Here is a 16629-nt window from a genome sequence, read left to right on the forward strand (position 1 = left end):
AAAAAAATGATATATGTACATTGTATAATGTATTATATCATATAATATACAGATGTATATTGCATTAGTCTGATCCTATCCATATACCCATATTTTATGACATATTGGATTGGATAACTTTATTCATCCCGTATTCGGGAAATTTCATTGTGACAGTAGCAAACTGTTGCCACTTTCATTTAAGAGTAAATTGTTTCCTTACGATCTTCAGCATTCCTTTAGAGTTAACAGTAGAGTTTAAAAGCATTACGTCTACCAACGCGCATATTTTTTTTTATTATTTTGATAGTCAACTAATAGGCTCATAAAAAAATCACGTTTACGAGATCTTAAAAAATAAGTTTAAAAAAATCCAGTTCTCAATTTTTCCTTTTTAAATTTTAAAATGAAAATAGAAAAAAAACATCCCTGAATATTTAATGTTAACACTGGCTACCGTTGAAAATAACAGACGTCTATCGTCATGTTAAGGAGAAAAAAGAGGATTGTTGAGCCATTGCTCAACTTGTCTCTTTGAAGAAGCGAAAGGAAGGGTAAAAACAGGAGGGAAGACGACGACAAAAAAGCATTCGAGGGGGCGGAGATGAGAGAAGTAGTGAGAGAAGCCCTTCACAGTGGCAGTGGCGCGTAAGGCTATCATGACAACTGTTTGTTGGCCACCATCCATGACCGCATCGACATAAACCCACACACACACGCATGTGTTTACAATATATATAAATATCCCATAGGGTATCATGGATACTGGTTTTGAGTTCTTCTTGATGAGGGTAAAAGTACAAAGATTAAAGTGAAACAGACCTGAAATGGTCAAATCTATGTTTTCCCAAAAGAAACAAGCAAGAAACTAGAAGTCTCTGCTGAAAATGTGTGTATAATAGAAGTGATAGTGAGGATCTTTTACGTGTGCTAATGAGGGGAATCGGGGGTCCAAAAAGATGAATAAGACAAGTGAGGGGAAAGTCGTCGACGCCTTGGATGTGCTGACCGAAGAGAAACCCAATGCAGCTGTTTCTGAATGTGTAAAATTGTGCAGCACAGAGATTTTTTGGGGGGAAAAAAGTTACTTTATAGCCTGATTTTGAGCCAATGTAAATGTGTGTATGGATGGATGTTTTTATGCGATGCCTGATTAACCTGATTGTGCATTTGATTTAATACAATGATCAGAATGGCCAATAATTTAATATATTTTCTGTGAAAAATATCCAAATCCATACCAAAAGTTTCACACAATAAACAAAATCAATTATAGTATGTGTTGTAGGAACTAAATATATATCAATTTAAAAGATTAGCTGCTGCATCTGTATGGAATGTGAATAACCTATCAAATATGATTTATTTTCCATAGCCATTAAAGGACCAAAACCTGGATATGAAACTAGGAATCAATTAGCATTTCAAAGCAAACACTGACGCCTGTGAGGTTCCTAATCTCGCTCTTTTATGTTGGACCATTAATGACATTCAGGACTCCCCTTTGCTTCAGATTGTCTTGCAAAGAGCTGCGCAGTATGCACATGCAAAGGTGGTTTCTCTATCTGGGCTGGAGGATGTTACTGATCCAGCACCTGCCCTATCAGACACCTGTTTAAGGCATGTCAGCCAATGGGAGAAGAGCAGGGGAAGGCTGTGGCTTGTATAAATATAATGTGGCCCGTGTGAGGAAGCAATCAAATCACACTCAAGTCACTCAGGGCTCCCGTCAACCACAAAGTGAATCAGACATAAAGGAACCTATTCCAGCTCACCCGGACTGGAGACATGACCAAAGAGACTGAGTAAGTTCCTCCGCTGTTTTAAGCTGCTTTTATCCATTTAAAGGTTAAAAGAAAGTGAGATGATATGTTTTGGATTGCATGTTGCCTCACCTCCTCCCCTTGTTGTTGGATCTGCAACGAGACCCCCATGTGAAAGATGCTTGATTTAAAAGAGGGGTGTTTTTGCTAGGAAAACTGATATGGATAGTATGGGACGCTTGGGTCCACGCTTGTCTCACTATGCTAGGGGCCACAAAACACAAAAGAGCGGGAAATAGGAATCTCCTCTCTAGGTGTTGCATGGAGACACTGGCCAATGACTGCATGTAATGCATTGAATTACATAATGGGGAAACCCTAGAAGCCCACCTCCGATGGCCCACTCCCACCCTTGCTGTTTTGTTTTGTTTTTTGGCGTTGTTTTCAGTGCTGGTTTTGAGGTTTACGAGCTAGGAGCAGGTGCACCCGAGTGCAAGTGACCCCGACACTAAGCTGAAAGAATCCATGCAAAAACACATGATAGCCATAGTCGTTCAAAGTGGTGAATGCCTGTGGTCTTTCCCTGCCGTCATCACACTTGATGAGCCGCTTATCCAGAGTAAACCTTCAAGGGGGCTTGGTTAAGTCAGGGGCGCTTGGATAGTTATCTGACGTCACGCTTGGTCTCTCTAAACAAATCCAATCCCCTAAATCCCGGGATTTTGTTTGGTTGCAGGCGAAAACCACAAGCATCTCTTGTAAGAGATCTACAAATAAAGGATGTTTGTGCAGGATTGAAGAATGTGCTTTGTTTTGCTTTCACTGGAAACCACAAAGTACGAGATGCGTGGATGTTTTGTCAATGGGGTGGGGAAAGATTCACAAGTGGGTGGTCTTGTGGCTTTTCAGATACCTGTTACGGGATGTTATTCACTACTGTGGATTTGCAATCGAAACATTTTAGGATTGCTTTGAGGCATAGCTATTGCTGTGTTTTTTTCTCCTTTTTTTTACAAAAGTATGTAATGATGTTCACAGGACTCTGGGAGTGGTCTTTCAGAGTGAGAACTTCAATTATAACCGATACAACACAAACTACTCCATGGACGCCTGGTCTTACCTGGATAGTGCCATGCCCGAAGAGAGCCTGAACAAACCCAGACTTCACCCGGGAGATGACCTGGCAGCCATAACCATGCTCTATGAACAGTGCAAGGTAGAAAATGTCACGAGTTAAATCCAACCAGTCTTCGGATTCAGCATTTCATCATTTTGTCCCTCCAGAGTCAGAAGGAGCAGAAGATTCCCATCTGCAGTCGAAGCAGTAGCATCTGCAAACCAACAGAGAGGTAAAAAAAGGTCATTAAAAATGGGAGGGATGAAGAAAAAGTGAATAAAGTAATATTTCTCAAGTCTAGCACAGTCTTAGATCAAATCCATCATCAGCTCTGCCGTGTTTAAGCAGTTGTGCAATAGCAGACAATAGCACTCCCTCCTTCTCTCCCCACTAAACTCTTACCCTAGTGTCTCCTGTGTTCCCCTTCAAGATGTTAAACACCTCACAGAGAAAGTCAAACAAGAGCTGGATTAAGTCACAAATAGTACCCACCCCGACTCACCCCATTTTGCAGTAGCTGTGTGTCCTCAGATATACTACATGTTGATAAAGTGTTCGATTACAAGCTCCCAACTGCTCTTTCTTTTCACCCCCAGGACTCCGAGCAATGACCTCATCTCATTGGACACATCCGCCAATGTCATGAAGATCCTCTCTGAGACCCCTTCGGCCAACTACTCACTGGATGTCATAGGGTCCAAGCAAAACCCTTCTCTACCCGTCTCTCTGCCTCCCAACTCCGACACCTACGCCACACTGACCAGCGTGGTGGCGGACACTGACAAGCAGGAACTCAACATTATTTTTGACTCTTTGCTCCAGAAGTGGCCAGAGACCAATGCGTTCCCTGGCGCAGAGGTATATACGGTGTGGGATCCAATAGTTTTTATTTCCTCACATAATTTCCAGTCCCTAACACATTTTCTTCGTTTTGTGCATTTCTTAGACTCTTAACTACAATGAGTCCTTCCCTGAAAACCACTCAAGTCCTGTCTACTCAGGCTCGTACACTGGCTCTCCGCCTGAGACGTACCGAAATGAGTTCCAATTTTCTCTGGGCGCCCCCTCGGCCTCCTCTTACAAATCCAGCGAGTTACCCATGGTCTACCTGAACAAGGGACAGTTCTACCCCATCACTCTGCAGGGAGTGGACAGCAGCTCCTGCGTGACTGGAACCAAAGTCAAAGTAAGAAGACAAAGGCTTCAGTTTACGTTGCACCCGTTGCGGTTTTCATAAGTGACGGGCAATTTTTCCAGAATGCCACCGTTCCAAAAGGAGCTAGCTCCTGGGTGACTCATTCACCCAGTGACAGTTATAGTCATTGACACACCATACATCTGAGGTGACGTGCGTATAAAAACAACCCAGAGAAAAAAGGCTGAGGAACGAGGGAAGGTGTGGCATTTATTTTAAAACTTAAGGTGACAATCTTTTCTTTGTCAAGCCTGTACAGGGAAAAGAATATCCACAATCTTACGGCGTAGTCATAGTAAATAAGCAATGACAACAGGAGCAGAAAAGAAGGATTTGGGGTGATGAATGAGTCCCCTTACACCAGACACTAATTTCTCCTCTCACGTGTTTGCTCCTACACCAGACGGTGGTGATGGCCGTGTTCGAGAACGACAAGTCGCCTGAAATGCAGCTTCGCTTTTGGAACCACTGGCACGCGCGGCAGCCGACCGTCAAGCAGAGGGTCATTGATATCGGTAGGTTGAGTCATGGCGACACATGGAAAGTCCAGCTGCTCTCGAGCCTCACCTGACTTATTCTATGCCATTTCACAGCGGACTATAAAGAAGTATTCACCGGTATTAGCAACATTGAAGAGGTCGCCTTCAATGCCCTTTCCTTCATTTGGAACCCCAATGAAGAAGCAAAGGTAAAAAATAAAAACACACAGAAAAAAATAGAAAAGACAGATACAGGTAGTGATAGAAAAAAGTAGTAGATCATGTGGACAGCTGTTGGATTTCAGGGGGGAACAAGAAAGGAGTGGCTGAGCAGGGAAGGTAAGAATCCAAGAAATGCGTTGTGCCCTCGAGGCTGAAGCCAACACTCATTTCTCTATAACTTAAAGGTGCTTCGGGTGAGGCTGCGCGTGACAAACCTGCTACAGTTAGAGCTAATAAGGAAGAAAAGAGAAGGATAAAAAGAAAAGGCTGAAGTGTAGTTTCCAAATTGAAAACGTTCGTAGGAATAAAAGAAGTGTGCAAACCACCCTGGTTGAAGACTCCCACCATGGGAACGCAAGTGAAAGCAAAATTCAAAGGAAAAATAAAACAATAGATCAACTGGCCGATCAAAACACATCTGCTCTTCCGTGGTCTATCGCATTGTTTTCAATGGCCCGCAGGTTTTAAATCTGTCATCACGTTTGTCAAGGCTCTGCCGAGAGCAAGATGGAATGAGATGAAAACACGTTAACACAAACGTTGTCTTTTTGTCTTCCTGTCTTCCTGCAGGTGTTTATCGGCATCAACTCTCTGAGCACTGATTTCTCGTCGCAGAAGGGCGTGAAAGGCCTGCCTCTCAACCTGCAGATTGACACGTATGACTTCAGCTCCGGGAACAATCAGCTTATACACAGAGCTGCCTGCCAAATCAAAATTTTCTGTGATAAGGTATGCATGGTTAATGAAAGTTCAGGTATAAATTGCCCCCAAATTAGAATTTATCAACCAAATTGGCCAAGAAAAAAAAACCTACAAGTCAAGATATCTTGTCTGCACTTTCATTTCGGTTTTCATAAGATTGTGAGGTTTTTTTTACGTCTTTCAAGGCTCCATAATAACCTCATAAATCAAGATACCACTGTTTGTACTTTAATTGACCTTTTCCTAAGTTTGTGTTCTGTGTTCCATTTTTAGGGAGCTGAGAGGAAGATGCGTGATGAGGAGAGGAAGAAAACAAAGAGGAGAGGGAAGACGAGCATTGACGCCAATGGTGAGTGTTTCAAAACGACTCCTTAATGCTTAAAATCCAGGTGCTTTTCTCTTCCTTGCCCTACGAACTATCTCCCGTAACATTTCTGTCTTATTCCCCAGCCAAATCTCTAGTGAGCAGCTCCATAGGTAGCGATTGCACCTTCTTCCACACTATGGATGACCACATCACCCAGCCAGTCCTTTTCATCCCAGAGACACATCTGTCCAGCTTACAGCGCATGGTAGGCCTCCCCTTCAGATCCATTTTTTTTTTCAATGAATGAATCAAGGCTCTTCCCCTTGAATGAGTCATGTTCCCGACCCGTCGCTCATCCCTGAAGGCAACAGCTCAGGCACGAGGGAAACTAGTGTGGGAAAGTATGCGGTGGGAAAACAAGGTGTGGGAAAGGGGAGGGGATAGTGAAAGTGAGGTGAGCTAATTGAAGTCGAAACCGGCCGCAAGCCGCAGCAGAGCAGATGAGGGCCCCCACACCTGGCACGTCAGCGCCTCGCAAGCCGTCCGCGCCACCCTCATCTTATTTCTCACACACATCAGTGCTGTTGAGACAAGCCGCCGTTCCCACACATTTTAGTTTATGCATTATATAAAGTAGCGTGTGTGTGAGAGTTTTAAAAAGTTTGGAAGCTTTCCATTCAACTCCGTGTGCCGTGTCTAGTCTTTCCCAACCCCCTCATTGCGCATAAAGGTTATGGGAAAAAAAGTCTTGCAATGATAACATTCCTTTATGAGCACATACAAATGAGGTGGATAAAGCAATGTTTTTATCAGCTGTCTGATCAGATCATTGTGTCCTACTTTTGCAGGCGACACCCATGGATGAAAACGAAAGGTAAGGCTTGGAAAAAGCTTTTTCCTCGAACATTGCAATTTATAGAAATGTATCAATCAAAAGCAAATTATCAATTTGCAAACTCCTCAAGCTTTGTGTTCACACACCCATTTAAAGCTTGTTACACATCATCAGAACTGCATTAGTCCAAAAAAAAACTGTACCCATACCTTTTAAATCACACACCCTGGATAACATCCACACAAAATTGCGACACACCCTGAAGCCTGTAGGAGACAATTTCAATCAAACATGTTTCTATGTAAATCGGTCAAACCTCAACTTGTTGCATAAAACAAAAAAATGTATCAGTCTAAAGCAGCCATTGCAAACTTGTTACACCAAAATAATGGATGTCCCTCTAAAGTCTGTTTGTAGAAATTTGCCATCTAAACTGTAGCAATTCTTAGAACCTTCAAGTATTCCTATTCAAGTTGACGCTGCTATTCAAATTAACATTAACAGCCAAACGGGACATTATGCTTATTCATGCTTAGACAACAGATATTGTTTAATTGCTCATGAAAACCCCAGCATGGTAATTCCATCTGTAATATATTTCCATATCCTTGTGTGTTTAGAACCTCCCGGAAAAGGTTGTACGCTGACAAAGAGAAGAATAGCTCTACGCCAAGCAAACTAGCCCGCAGGGACGATTCCAACAGAGGTAAAAACACAAACTAGACCGTTTTCGCTGTCATTGGGCCAATGATGAGATGCAACGCTGAAATGTTTTCTACGGTTTTTCCTCTAAAGTCTTGTTGTACGTGAGGAGAGCTGCCGAAGAGGTTTTCGACGCGCTCATGCTCGGCACGCCAACCGTGTCAGGCCTTCGAGAAGCTGTGAGTACCACCTAATTTAAAAAATATATAGAGAGATACAGCAATCTTTTGTAGAAGACATTCCGAATCATCATGGACTGTTGCATTGTCAGATTTCAGAAAAATATGGAATGCACGAAGACACCATTGGCAAGATCTACAAGAAGTGTAAGCGAGGGTGAGTAGCCATTTGATTTGTTTTCTTGTTTTGACTCATGGGACTCCATGATGAGTTCCAGTGAAGAATCTCATGTGGGCAGACCGGCTCTGTTGGTTGCTCGCTTTGGCTCAGCCTCAAGGAATGTGTTAATTGCAGCTCCCCCCTCGTGGAAAAAAATGACTAAGGAAAGATATAAATATTACAAAAGTCCTGAAGATGAGTCACGCTTATTGTTGTCTTTCCATTATCTCTTCAACCTGGTAGTTTTCCAAGGTTGACATTTCCCTTGCTTAATGCAACCGTCATGCACAAACACCACTAAAAAGAACATCTCTGCCATTAATGACTAAAAAAATAAAAAATAAAAAAGTCAGACTCCCTCTGTTTTCCCTGCCACTTGTCACCGCAGGGACCAAAAGCCAAACCAACAGGTTGTGTAACATTCTCTCGGCAACTCCCCTCCTTCCTCATCTTCAATCGGCCTCTAGCCTAAAGGTGCAGCGCAACAGCGCGCCGCTAATTCACTCATTATAGTCTTTGAAGGGCTTATAGGTAAGGGTTAACGCAGAGACAGGGGAGGAGAAAGACTCAGACAGCTTCGATTTATGAGACGTTGGCGATGCTGGAGATAGTAATTTTGCACGGACTATTTCCTGGTATTTACGACACCAGATATTGCGTTACTCATTTTTTAAAGACTAAAATATGGACTATGTTCAGTACACCTTTAGCCAGGCACAAACATTAAATAGAATAGAAGGAAAATCTGGAAATTAATCCACAAATGTCTTCTAGATTGGTGGAAACCAAGATGTTGAAGAAGAGAAAACTAAACTGTAGTATTGCCTGAATAGTGTTGATCATTAAGTTCAGTCAAAGTCAAGAGAAGTCCATTCGACTTCTTCCAGGTTGTTGAACACAAAGACTGGAATCTTTATAGACCTAAATGATATTTTTACACAAGCGCAATGACTTTCATTTGACAAACAAGTGCTGACTGAAATCTTTCTTCCCCATTTGCAGGATTTACGTCAACATGGACGACATCATCATCGAACACTACACCAACCAATCGGCTTTTCTCATCGAGATGTCGGAGGTGGTCAACGGTCAATTCCAAGTCACTCTCATCGAAGTATGATGACGCCATGAAGGCTACTGTACGTCTCTAAAGCACTACACCATCAGCATGCGAAGGAACAAAACAATGCGCCACCTGAGCTGACTTTTCAACTTCAGACGTAAATATCTCCATTTTTGTAAATAAGGCCGTTTCCAGCTCGTTGTTCTCTTTCGCCAATGCAATTATGATCTAACGTGTACATAGAAGTTTGTAAATAGAGTTTGATACGACAGTGTTTTTATGAACTATAATGTTTGCAATTCAATGTATTTGAGACAAACCTGGCGCTCTACATCATCCGGCATTAGCAGGTCGCTATTGTTGTCCCTTTTAAGTGTATGTTATTCTTTTAATACATCATGCTAAAACAAAAAGCCTGCTGATAATGTTTATTACTGCCGCCTTCTTGTTGATTTCCTGGTAGTTTCACCCCTAATTAATTCACAAGCAAACGTCACACATTTCCCTCCATCAAAACATATGCAGTTGTAGTATTTGCTCATCATTTAGCCCCAAAACTGTGGACATTTCCTCTTTGTTTGGTGGACACCATACGTCCACTTATGAACTTTTATAGTATGGATGTCATGAGTGCATCGTGTAAGGGCGTGTGAGTATTTTTTGCTTCCTCATATGTTACGCATCATTTCAAAGTGAACACATATCCCTGTCATATTTCATCATTTTAAGAAAAGGCAAATAGTTGCATTAGTCTTGCCATTTTTGTAAAAAAAATGAATAAATAAACATATGTATGAGATGCATGGATGTTTGTTATTTCTGCTAGGGAAGATTTGAGTTTTGCAACCGAGTTTGAGCCATCATAGCAGATATGGAAATGTATTATTAAAAAAAAATGATATCGGAATGTAAAATATTTCCATATTACAGATATTATCAATCCTGGATGATGCCATTTTACCATTATCTGCCTGAGACAGCTATCAGAATGGGTCTTCTAACACCAATGTTAACATCTGCCATCTGCTTCTGGTGGTTACAGCTATTTAGGGATGTAAAATAATATATAGACATATAATAGGATTGTGATGATCAGAAATCGGAACCAATAAGGTGATTTTCAGAGTTAGGAATCGGGTAAAACGATTGGGTTTGTGACCCTCAATGTCAACCTTCCCAGTTCGTCCCATGTCGCTACTGACACTGGTATCTCTGTTTCAAGCTTAATTCTTTACTCTTGCATTTGAAAAACATACTAAATACGCATGTTCTGCCTTAGCATCCAACATCCTTGTTTGGCTTGTTCTTACTGCTGCTTATCCACCTTTCTCCAAACCTGACTTGAGATTTGAATCAATTACGTGGCGTGGATTTTGACAAAAAAAGGAGAACATCTCAAGTCTTTGTTCTGTGTCAATGTTGTCGGCTTAGAAAGAGAAAGGCACTTTGCTGTTCTTGCCCTATTTGGTTACATTGGCAGGGGGAGGCAGACTGCTTGATACGACGCAGACACAGACACGCACAGTGAACAGAAGGTGAGACAGAGAAGCAGACGGGCGGGAGGCTAGCGGGAAAGGAAGGACGCAAGGACAGACGCAAACACGCGCTAGGAGACGGAAGGCGGAGATGAATAAGGACGAGATGCTGGCAACATCTGTGCCGTGTTTGCTCTTCTGAGAGCAGAGCGGGCAGTGATCTGCAGTCAAACACCTTCTAAATGGTAAGAGCCTCTTGTGATTGTGTTGCTAGTTACATTTCCTGTACATGTGAGAGAAAGCGTGCATGTGATTGGGTTAAAAATAGCCCAGAATGTGTTCATTTATGATCATCACAAGCATCTTTAACGTTGCATCATCTGGCATCCATCTACATCTGTTTTGTTTTTTTGGATTAGTTTTATGCTTTAAAAAAAGGTGTATATATTATCCCATCTCTGTACAGCAGATGTTTGAACGGCAGTCTTTGCATCCATTTTGTCTGTCAAATATGCTTTCGCATTATAAATGATTAATATGGAGAATTTATTCTGGACTTTTTACTATAATGTTAGAATATAAATGATAAATTATTACTCATTCTTGTAACAAATGTATAGCCAATTCTGCTTTCTCTATTTAGCAAATACTTTGACATTTTCAACATATTCTTATTATATATCATTGTTTTATTTTTAATTTAAAGTAAATTTCATTTGACATTTTCATTTAATTAATCTATCTATTTTTACATTCAAACAATTCTTTCTTTTCTTAGAATTTTAATATAACATAACTTTAAATATGTATTTATTCATTTTGTATTGACTTTTATTTGTATTTTAATGAACATAATTAGATGGGTATACTTTATATATATGATATTACTGTGGTTAAAAAAATACATGTTTAGATGTGCTGGAAAATATTGTCAAAACTTGACTGTTTGATTATGTTCAAGTCATGCATGCTCTCATAAAGAATATAATTTTTCACTTTATCATCCATACATACCTATTAAAGCTACGTAGTGTCATTGTCAATCACAGTCACAATGGCGAAGCTAGAATCTCTTGGGGCTCCAAGCAAGGGATCCCCGTGACCCTCATCCCACCTGCACATGTAAAAAAAAAAAAGGTTTTTGTACACATAATGTCCAGTTCATACATCCAAACATCCATTTTCTGTTTTGTTTATCCTCGCGGGGGTGCTGGAGCCAATCCCAGCCAACTGTGGGCAATAGGCAGGGCTTTATTGACCGGGGCCAAGACCAACTGCCAGTTTTGCCTGACCTCATACTACTAGTCCAGCCTCTGGTTTTGCAAGTGTGCTGGAGGCTATCCAACTTACAATGGACAGGTGGGGGCAACACCCCAACGGATGAGCAGCCAATTGCTGGGCACAAATACACAAACAACCCTTCATAGTTTGTGTCACACCCATGGATAATTTAGACTCTTAAATTAACCATGTTAATTGATCGTAGGAGAAAGGAAGAGTATACTGTTCTTGGAAAAAGCCCAGGTTTTGAACTCTACTGTATATATGCTATTTTCCATGTCAGGGCATTAAAAGCCAAATTACAAATGAGGGATATATAATAAATTCAGTTGGCATTGACAAAGATGGACGTCCAATTCATTTAAACTAGGAATATTGGCTGTGAATAATCAGGTTTCAATGCCAGACGTCCAATCAATTTTGACTGGGGAGCCTGTCAGCGATCATTCCGAGCAGCAGAAGGGTTAAAATAAAAAGATTTCCTCTATTCATTGTTTTGTTGCAATACACACAATGGCACTTCAGCATTCTTATCATTTCATTCATAACCGTTTGTCTTGCCAGTAAAGAACTAATAAAAGTAATGTTTTCCCCGTGTTGGTTGTTGTTACCTACGCTGTTTTAATTCCATTGTGTGCGAATGTAAAAAAAAAGGAATGGAACAAAGACAACGTGTCAGTAGCTAATGACGATGAGTCACATCATGACAACATTGTTCTATCTTGCGGTCAGACCCGCTCTGCATTCAAGAGCTCGCCTGACATTATTATAACTCAGGTGCACGAGAGCGTCACCAAGGCTACGACATCACATCAATTATCGGAAAAAGATGGCACAAAATATTGTTGTTCTTGGCTTGGCATAGCACTGATTGATTCCAAAAGTCTTGCCAAAATGTCTGGAAGGACGACAAATACAGTACCCGCACTGAACTCACTCTGAATTAGCATTATTTGCCCAACCTTCAATCAAGGCATTGCGTCGTGCCTGGGATAATCGTTTTTAAAAGAACAGCAGTGTCACTGTGACATTCCTAACCCAGAAACGTCTTTGTGCTAGGATGAATTGCAAAGAAAAATCCTAAAAGCTTATGTGATTAAAAAAAGAAGAGTGTGAAAAAAAGCAGCATGTTTGTAGGATAATTGTTTCCTAGCAACGGAAACAGACAGTGAACGCAAAACTGCCCATTTTGGCACCTTCCTCACAGTTTTTCATTATTCTCCTTTCTTCCTGAGGTATTGGATAGACCTTAGGTCATTAACTATTGGGAAATCCAGAGAGGCTTTAATTTGACTCGGGTCATTGAATCATTCCAGACAGCACTTCCCATTTGTTACTTTTCATGGAATCCTATTGGATTATTTGATTGTAAGGAGGGTTGTACATCAAGGCTCTTTCCTAGAGACAGTACATTCCGTTTTTTCAATCTGTTCTGTCAGATTCTTTTATACACCTAGATGAAATATATTTCTCAATCATACCAAGTCAAGTCAGACTCAAAATTGTATCCCATTATTGTTATTATTATAGTCATCAATCTAGATTTGTCCTCAGCTGTCCTTTTAGGGCACATGAGAATCACTTGACTGATTCTCGTCCAAATAAACAGAGCATATGGCGCATATTTCTGTTTCAGAGCATTTAATGTAATTATAGTCCATTTTTAAAACAATGACTTCAGCCTAAGAACAAAGCTTATTTTCAGCCATGTTCTCAGAGAAAGGTTGAAACTGGAAAAAGAGATTAATCATCTCAAGGGGCTATTTCATTAGTCGGTCGCAATCATTATCCATAGCCTATTAGTTCAAATTTTTGTGAGTAGGGTCACTGATGAAAGCCTTTTTTCTCCAGGAGCAGATGATTCTTCAGCATTTTGCCACCTCCAATCTCTCTGGGGGAGTGCTAAGCGTCTGAAAGCCGGACCTGTTCAAGGAATTGGGGTAATGCAGACTCCAGCGTCCATGGTGATGGGGATTGTCTTCGCCCCCTTGGGTTTGGTTCTGCTCTTCACGGCTGCCATCACCCCTCAATGGCGAGAGGGCCACACACGTCTGGACTTAGCCAAACCTGGATCTGTTCTCCTCCGCACGGTGGTCAAAAACCACAGTCCCGGGGTTGGTCTGCTACTGGTCCGCTCAGACGGCTTGTGGGAGAGTTGTCTGCAGTTGGAGCACTCCGAACTGAAGCAGTGCTGGCCAGCGGCGGGTCCTTATCAGCGAGACCGCCGAGTTCGCCTCGCCCAAGGCTTGGTCCTGACCTCTCTGTTCCTGTGCGGCACCGGCATCCTCCTCGCCTGCATCGGGGTACGTTGCTGGACGGACCTCCCGCTACGTGGGGTGGCGGCTACGGGCGGGCTCCTGGTGGTGGTGGCCGGGCTGCTTAGCATGACGGCGCTAGTGGTCTACACCCATAACCTGTACAAACTGGGTACGGAGGACACTCAGAAGGACCCGAATAAAACCAGGTTCCCTCGGCTGAGCTTGCGCCCGGCAGGCTCCTTGTACTTCGGATGGTTGGGTTCATGCTTGCAGGTACTTGGAGGGAGCGCCCTGGTGTTCAGTTTCAAGAGACCCCGATGCCGAACTTGCCCGGAGTTGGCGGCTTGCCCTGCTTGTGAGCCGTGCTCGGAGGTTCGCAACAAGCCCGACTCTGGCATGTATGAAGTCAGCTGTTAAAAATGGGACTGTGACTTTCTTTCTGTAATCCAGTGCAAGGGTTCTCAAACTTTCAGGATCCAGGGACCCTATATACAGGGGAGAAGTTTTCCAACGCCCGTACCGTAATTACAGAAGATATGTCAAGGTTGCCCATTTATAACAAATTCAGATTTTTATATAGAAAGAATTTGTATGGCTTTAAAGGAAATCATATTTTTTTTAATTAGGGTCCTGTCTTAAGAAACATTTTTTTAAAAGTGGAACTGTGAATGAGTAGAATTTATGTAAATCTTTACAAGTGCAAAGAGATGAGAATCCTGAATGATACGGGCTAATATGAGGGATTAAAGTCATGTTTAGATTTAAAAAAATCAAAAAACATGTATTTTGATATATTTCACCTTTTATCCCAGAAAAGGTGCTTTATGATTATTTATTATTTTATGATTGTTTGCTAAAGATGACTTTGCTAATGTAGGGGGACCAGATTGTGATATTGTGGGGGTAATTGGATTACTGTTTCAAGACTTTACAAGATTACCTTGCGTCTGGGCACGTGCTCTCGGTATGCTCTTTTTATTTATTTATTTTTAGACGTAACTTGTTGCAAATAATTTAGCTTGCTGTTCCCCCGTGGTCCCTAGACTCCAGTTTAAGAACCCTTGTATCACGGTCTGTGTTCGTGACCTTTTATTGATTTAGTTTTGTGTCATGTGATCGCTCGTTTCCTTATGTTGCTTGTTTATGCCTTAAGTCGTTAGGATGCCTCATCTCCAACTGTTCTAGTTAGCCTCCTGTTTTTTGTAGGATCATTTTGACTTTTGCTATCTCCTGTCAAGTTTTCTCTTGTGGTGAGATTATTCGCTAATGTTTGCTTGAACACAGATCATAACATCATGATCAACTGAGTCACTAAGACACACTTCGAATGACTTGGATAACAGTTTGCGACAATGACGACCTTGCCCAGATAGTCACCGCGGATATGACTGACGTGTCATGACAGCCATGCTTTGTACTGTTAAGCTACAAAAAAAACATCACACTGCATATTTCCATAACTACACAGGACCTTCGGTTTATGACGAGGCTCCATTCGTGTGTTAGTAATGAGACACTATTTTGAATGTGTCCATTACTATCCTACAATAAAGCAAACGTCAATCATATTATTTATACTGGGCTCACATGTTAAATAAGCCAGTGACAACCAGGTCAAACCTACCAATTGAGATGACAGGAAATCTATGAAACACCATTAAGACATTAAAACTTTCTTCTAACTTTTAGTGTTTAATATGGGACTGTAAAAATCTTTTGAGGTGACAACAGTATAAGTCATAAATGTAAAACTTGACATGAAAAACTTGTAACAGAGTGTGCCTTCTTATGTCTCCTGTTTTTTTGTTGTTGTTTTTGTTTTTTTTGTTTCAGGCTTGGATTAAAAAAAATAAAAAATACTATACTTGTTGGAAAGGTAAGGGACCGATTCCTAAATTACTAAAATGAGAAAAATTATGAGTAGTTACCCCAGGAAAAACAATCTTTATTTTTTTCCCCCAGCAATGAAACTAAAGTAAAGTAATCTTTTCACCACATATACTAAAAATTGGACCATGAGGAAATTGTGATGTACTGTATGGACGCCACTTCAATATCAGTTAATGAGATTTCAACATGGGCCAAAATATTTATGTTATTTATTTGAACTGCATTGGAGGGTACACAGAGTAACTTTAAAACGTTGCTAGTTTCAAAAATATTTTTGGAAAAGATTGACATTTTTCCATGAAGAGTGAAGTATTTTTGACACATCAAATGTAGTGTAAGCATATATTGAGTGTATGAAAAATAAAAAATAAATGCTGTTGTCACAGTTGTGTGCGATTCACTACTAAATAAAAAGCAGCTGAACTATCACTGCATGTATGTACTTGATGCATATCAAATTGTTAGTTACAATTTTAAACCTACTTCTTGGTTAAGACATGCAATGAAAATAGCAATGCAGAGATTTAATTGTTAGCAAAACAACAACTAATTTAGCGATTGCGAAAAAATGATAAAAACATTCTTACCTCTCTCGTCAGTGTAAATTAATATACTAAATTGATGCAGGTGGTCAAATTCCGTACTCCTTGCTGTGATTGGTCAAAGTTTCTGCCAGTCATGAAACTAGACCGTGATTGGTCAAGCGTTTTGGACCAAACTGAACTCAGTGGTTGCCTAATGTGATGGTAATGGAATTCATCTCATATATGTCATAGATGACAAAGAATAAGAGAAACGAAAGAGATGATAATTAAAATGCTAATTGTTTTACCATCCAAACATTTAAAAACATTTATTTGCTTGATTCCATATATATATATATATATATATATATATATATATATATATATATATATATATATATATATATATATATATATATATATATATATAACCATACTGGGGAAATACATAAGTACATGAACATAATAATGAAACTACAAATTACTTAAAAAAAAAAA

The 16629-nt window shown here is 40.6% G+C and overlaps 2 protein-coding genes and 1 long non-coding RNA gene across 3 annotated transcripts; 2 read left to right on the forward strand and 1 right to left on the reverse strand.

Moving 5' to 3' along the window:
• Positions 1 to 1680: 1680 nt before the first annotated feature.
• Positions 1681 to 9506, forward strand: grhl3 (grainyhead-like transcription factor 3). The gene is made up of 15 exons (XM_077621558.1): positions 1681 to 1784; positions 2781 to 2958; positions 3027 to 3091; positions 3456 to 3717; positions 3806 to 4045; positions 4458 to 4569; positions 4648 to 4742; positions 5326 to 5484; positions 5731 to 5806; positions 5908 to 6029; positions 6613 to 6638; positions 7220 to 7305; positions 7395 to 7480; positions 7573 to 7637; positions 8643 to 9506. Exons 1-15 carry the CDS (start codon positions 1768 to 1770, stop codon positions 8758 to 8760), a joined length of 1707 nt encoding a protein of 568 aa, XP_077477684.1. The 5' UTR covers positions 1681 to 1767; the 3' UTR covers positions 8761 to 9506.
• LOC144090209 (uncharacterized) lies at positions 2817 to 16431 on the reverse strand. Its single transcript, XR_013305301.1, has 3 exons — positions 16195 to 16431; positions 11193 to 11292; positions 2817 to 3073 (listed from the first exon to the last, which is right to left on the reverse strand). It is a non-coding gene; the product is annotated as an uncharacterized LOC144090209 (long non-coding RNA).
• Positions 10218 to 14703, forward strand: cldn23l (claudin 23-like). The gene is made up of 2 exons (XM_077621560.1): positions 10218 to 10423; positions 13311 to 14703. The coding sequence occupies exon 2, from the start codon at positions 13403 to 13405 to the stop codon at positions 14132 to 14134; it is 732 nt and encodes a 243-aa protein (XP_077477686.1). The 5' UTR covers positions 10218 to 10423; positions 13311 to 13402; the 3' UTR covers positions 14135 to 14703.
• Positions 16432 to 16629: the final 198 nt, after the last annotated feature.

The sequence above is a fragment of the Stigmatopora argus genome, chromosome 15 (genome assembly GCF_051989625.1).
Source record: "Stigmatopora argus isolate UIUO_Sarg chromosome 15, RoL_Sarg_1.0, whole genome shotgun sequence".
Classification (NCBI taxonomy): domain Eukaryota; kingdom Metazoa; phylum Chordata; class Actinopteri; order Syngnathiformes; family Syngnathidae; genus Stigmatopora; species Stigmatopora argus.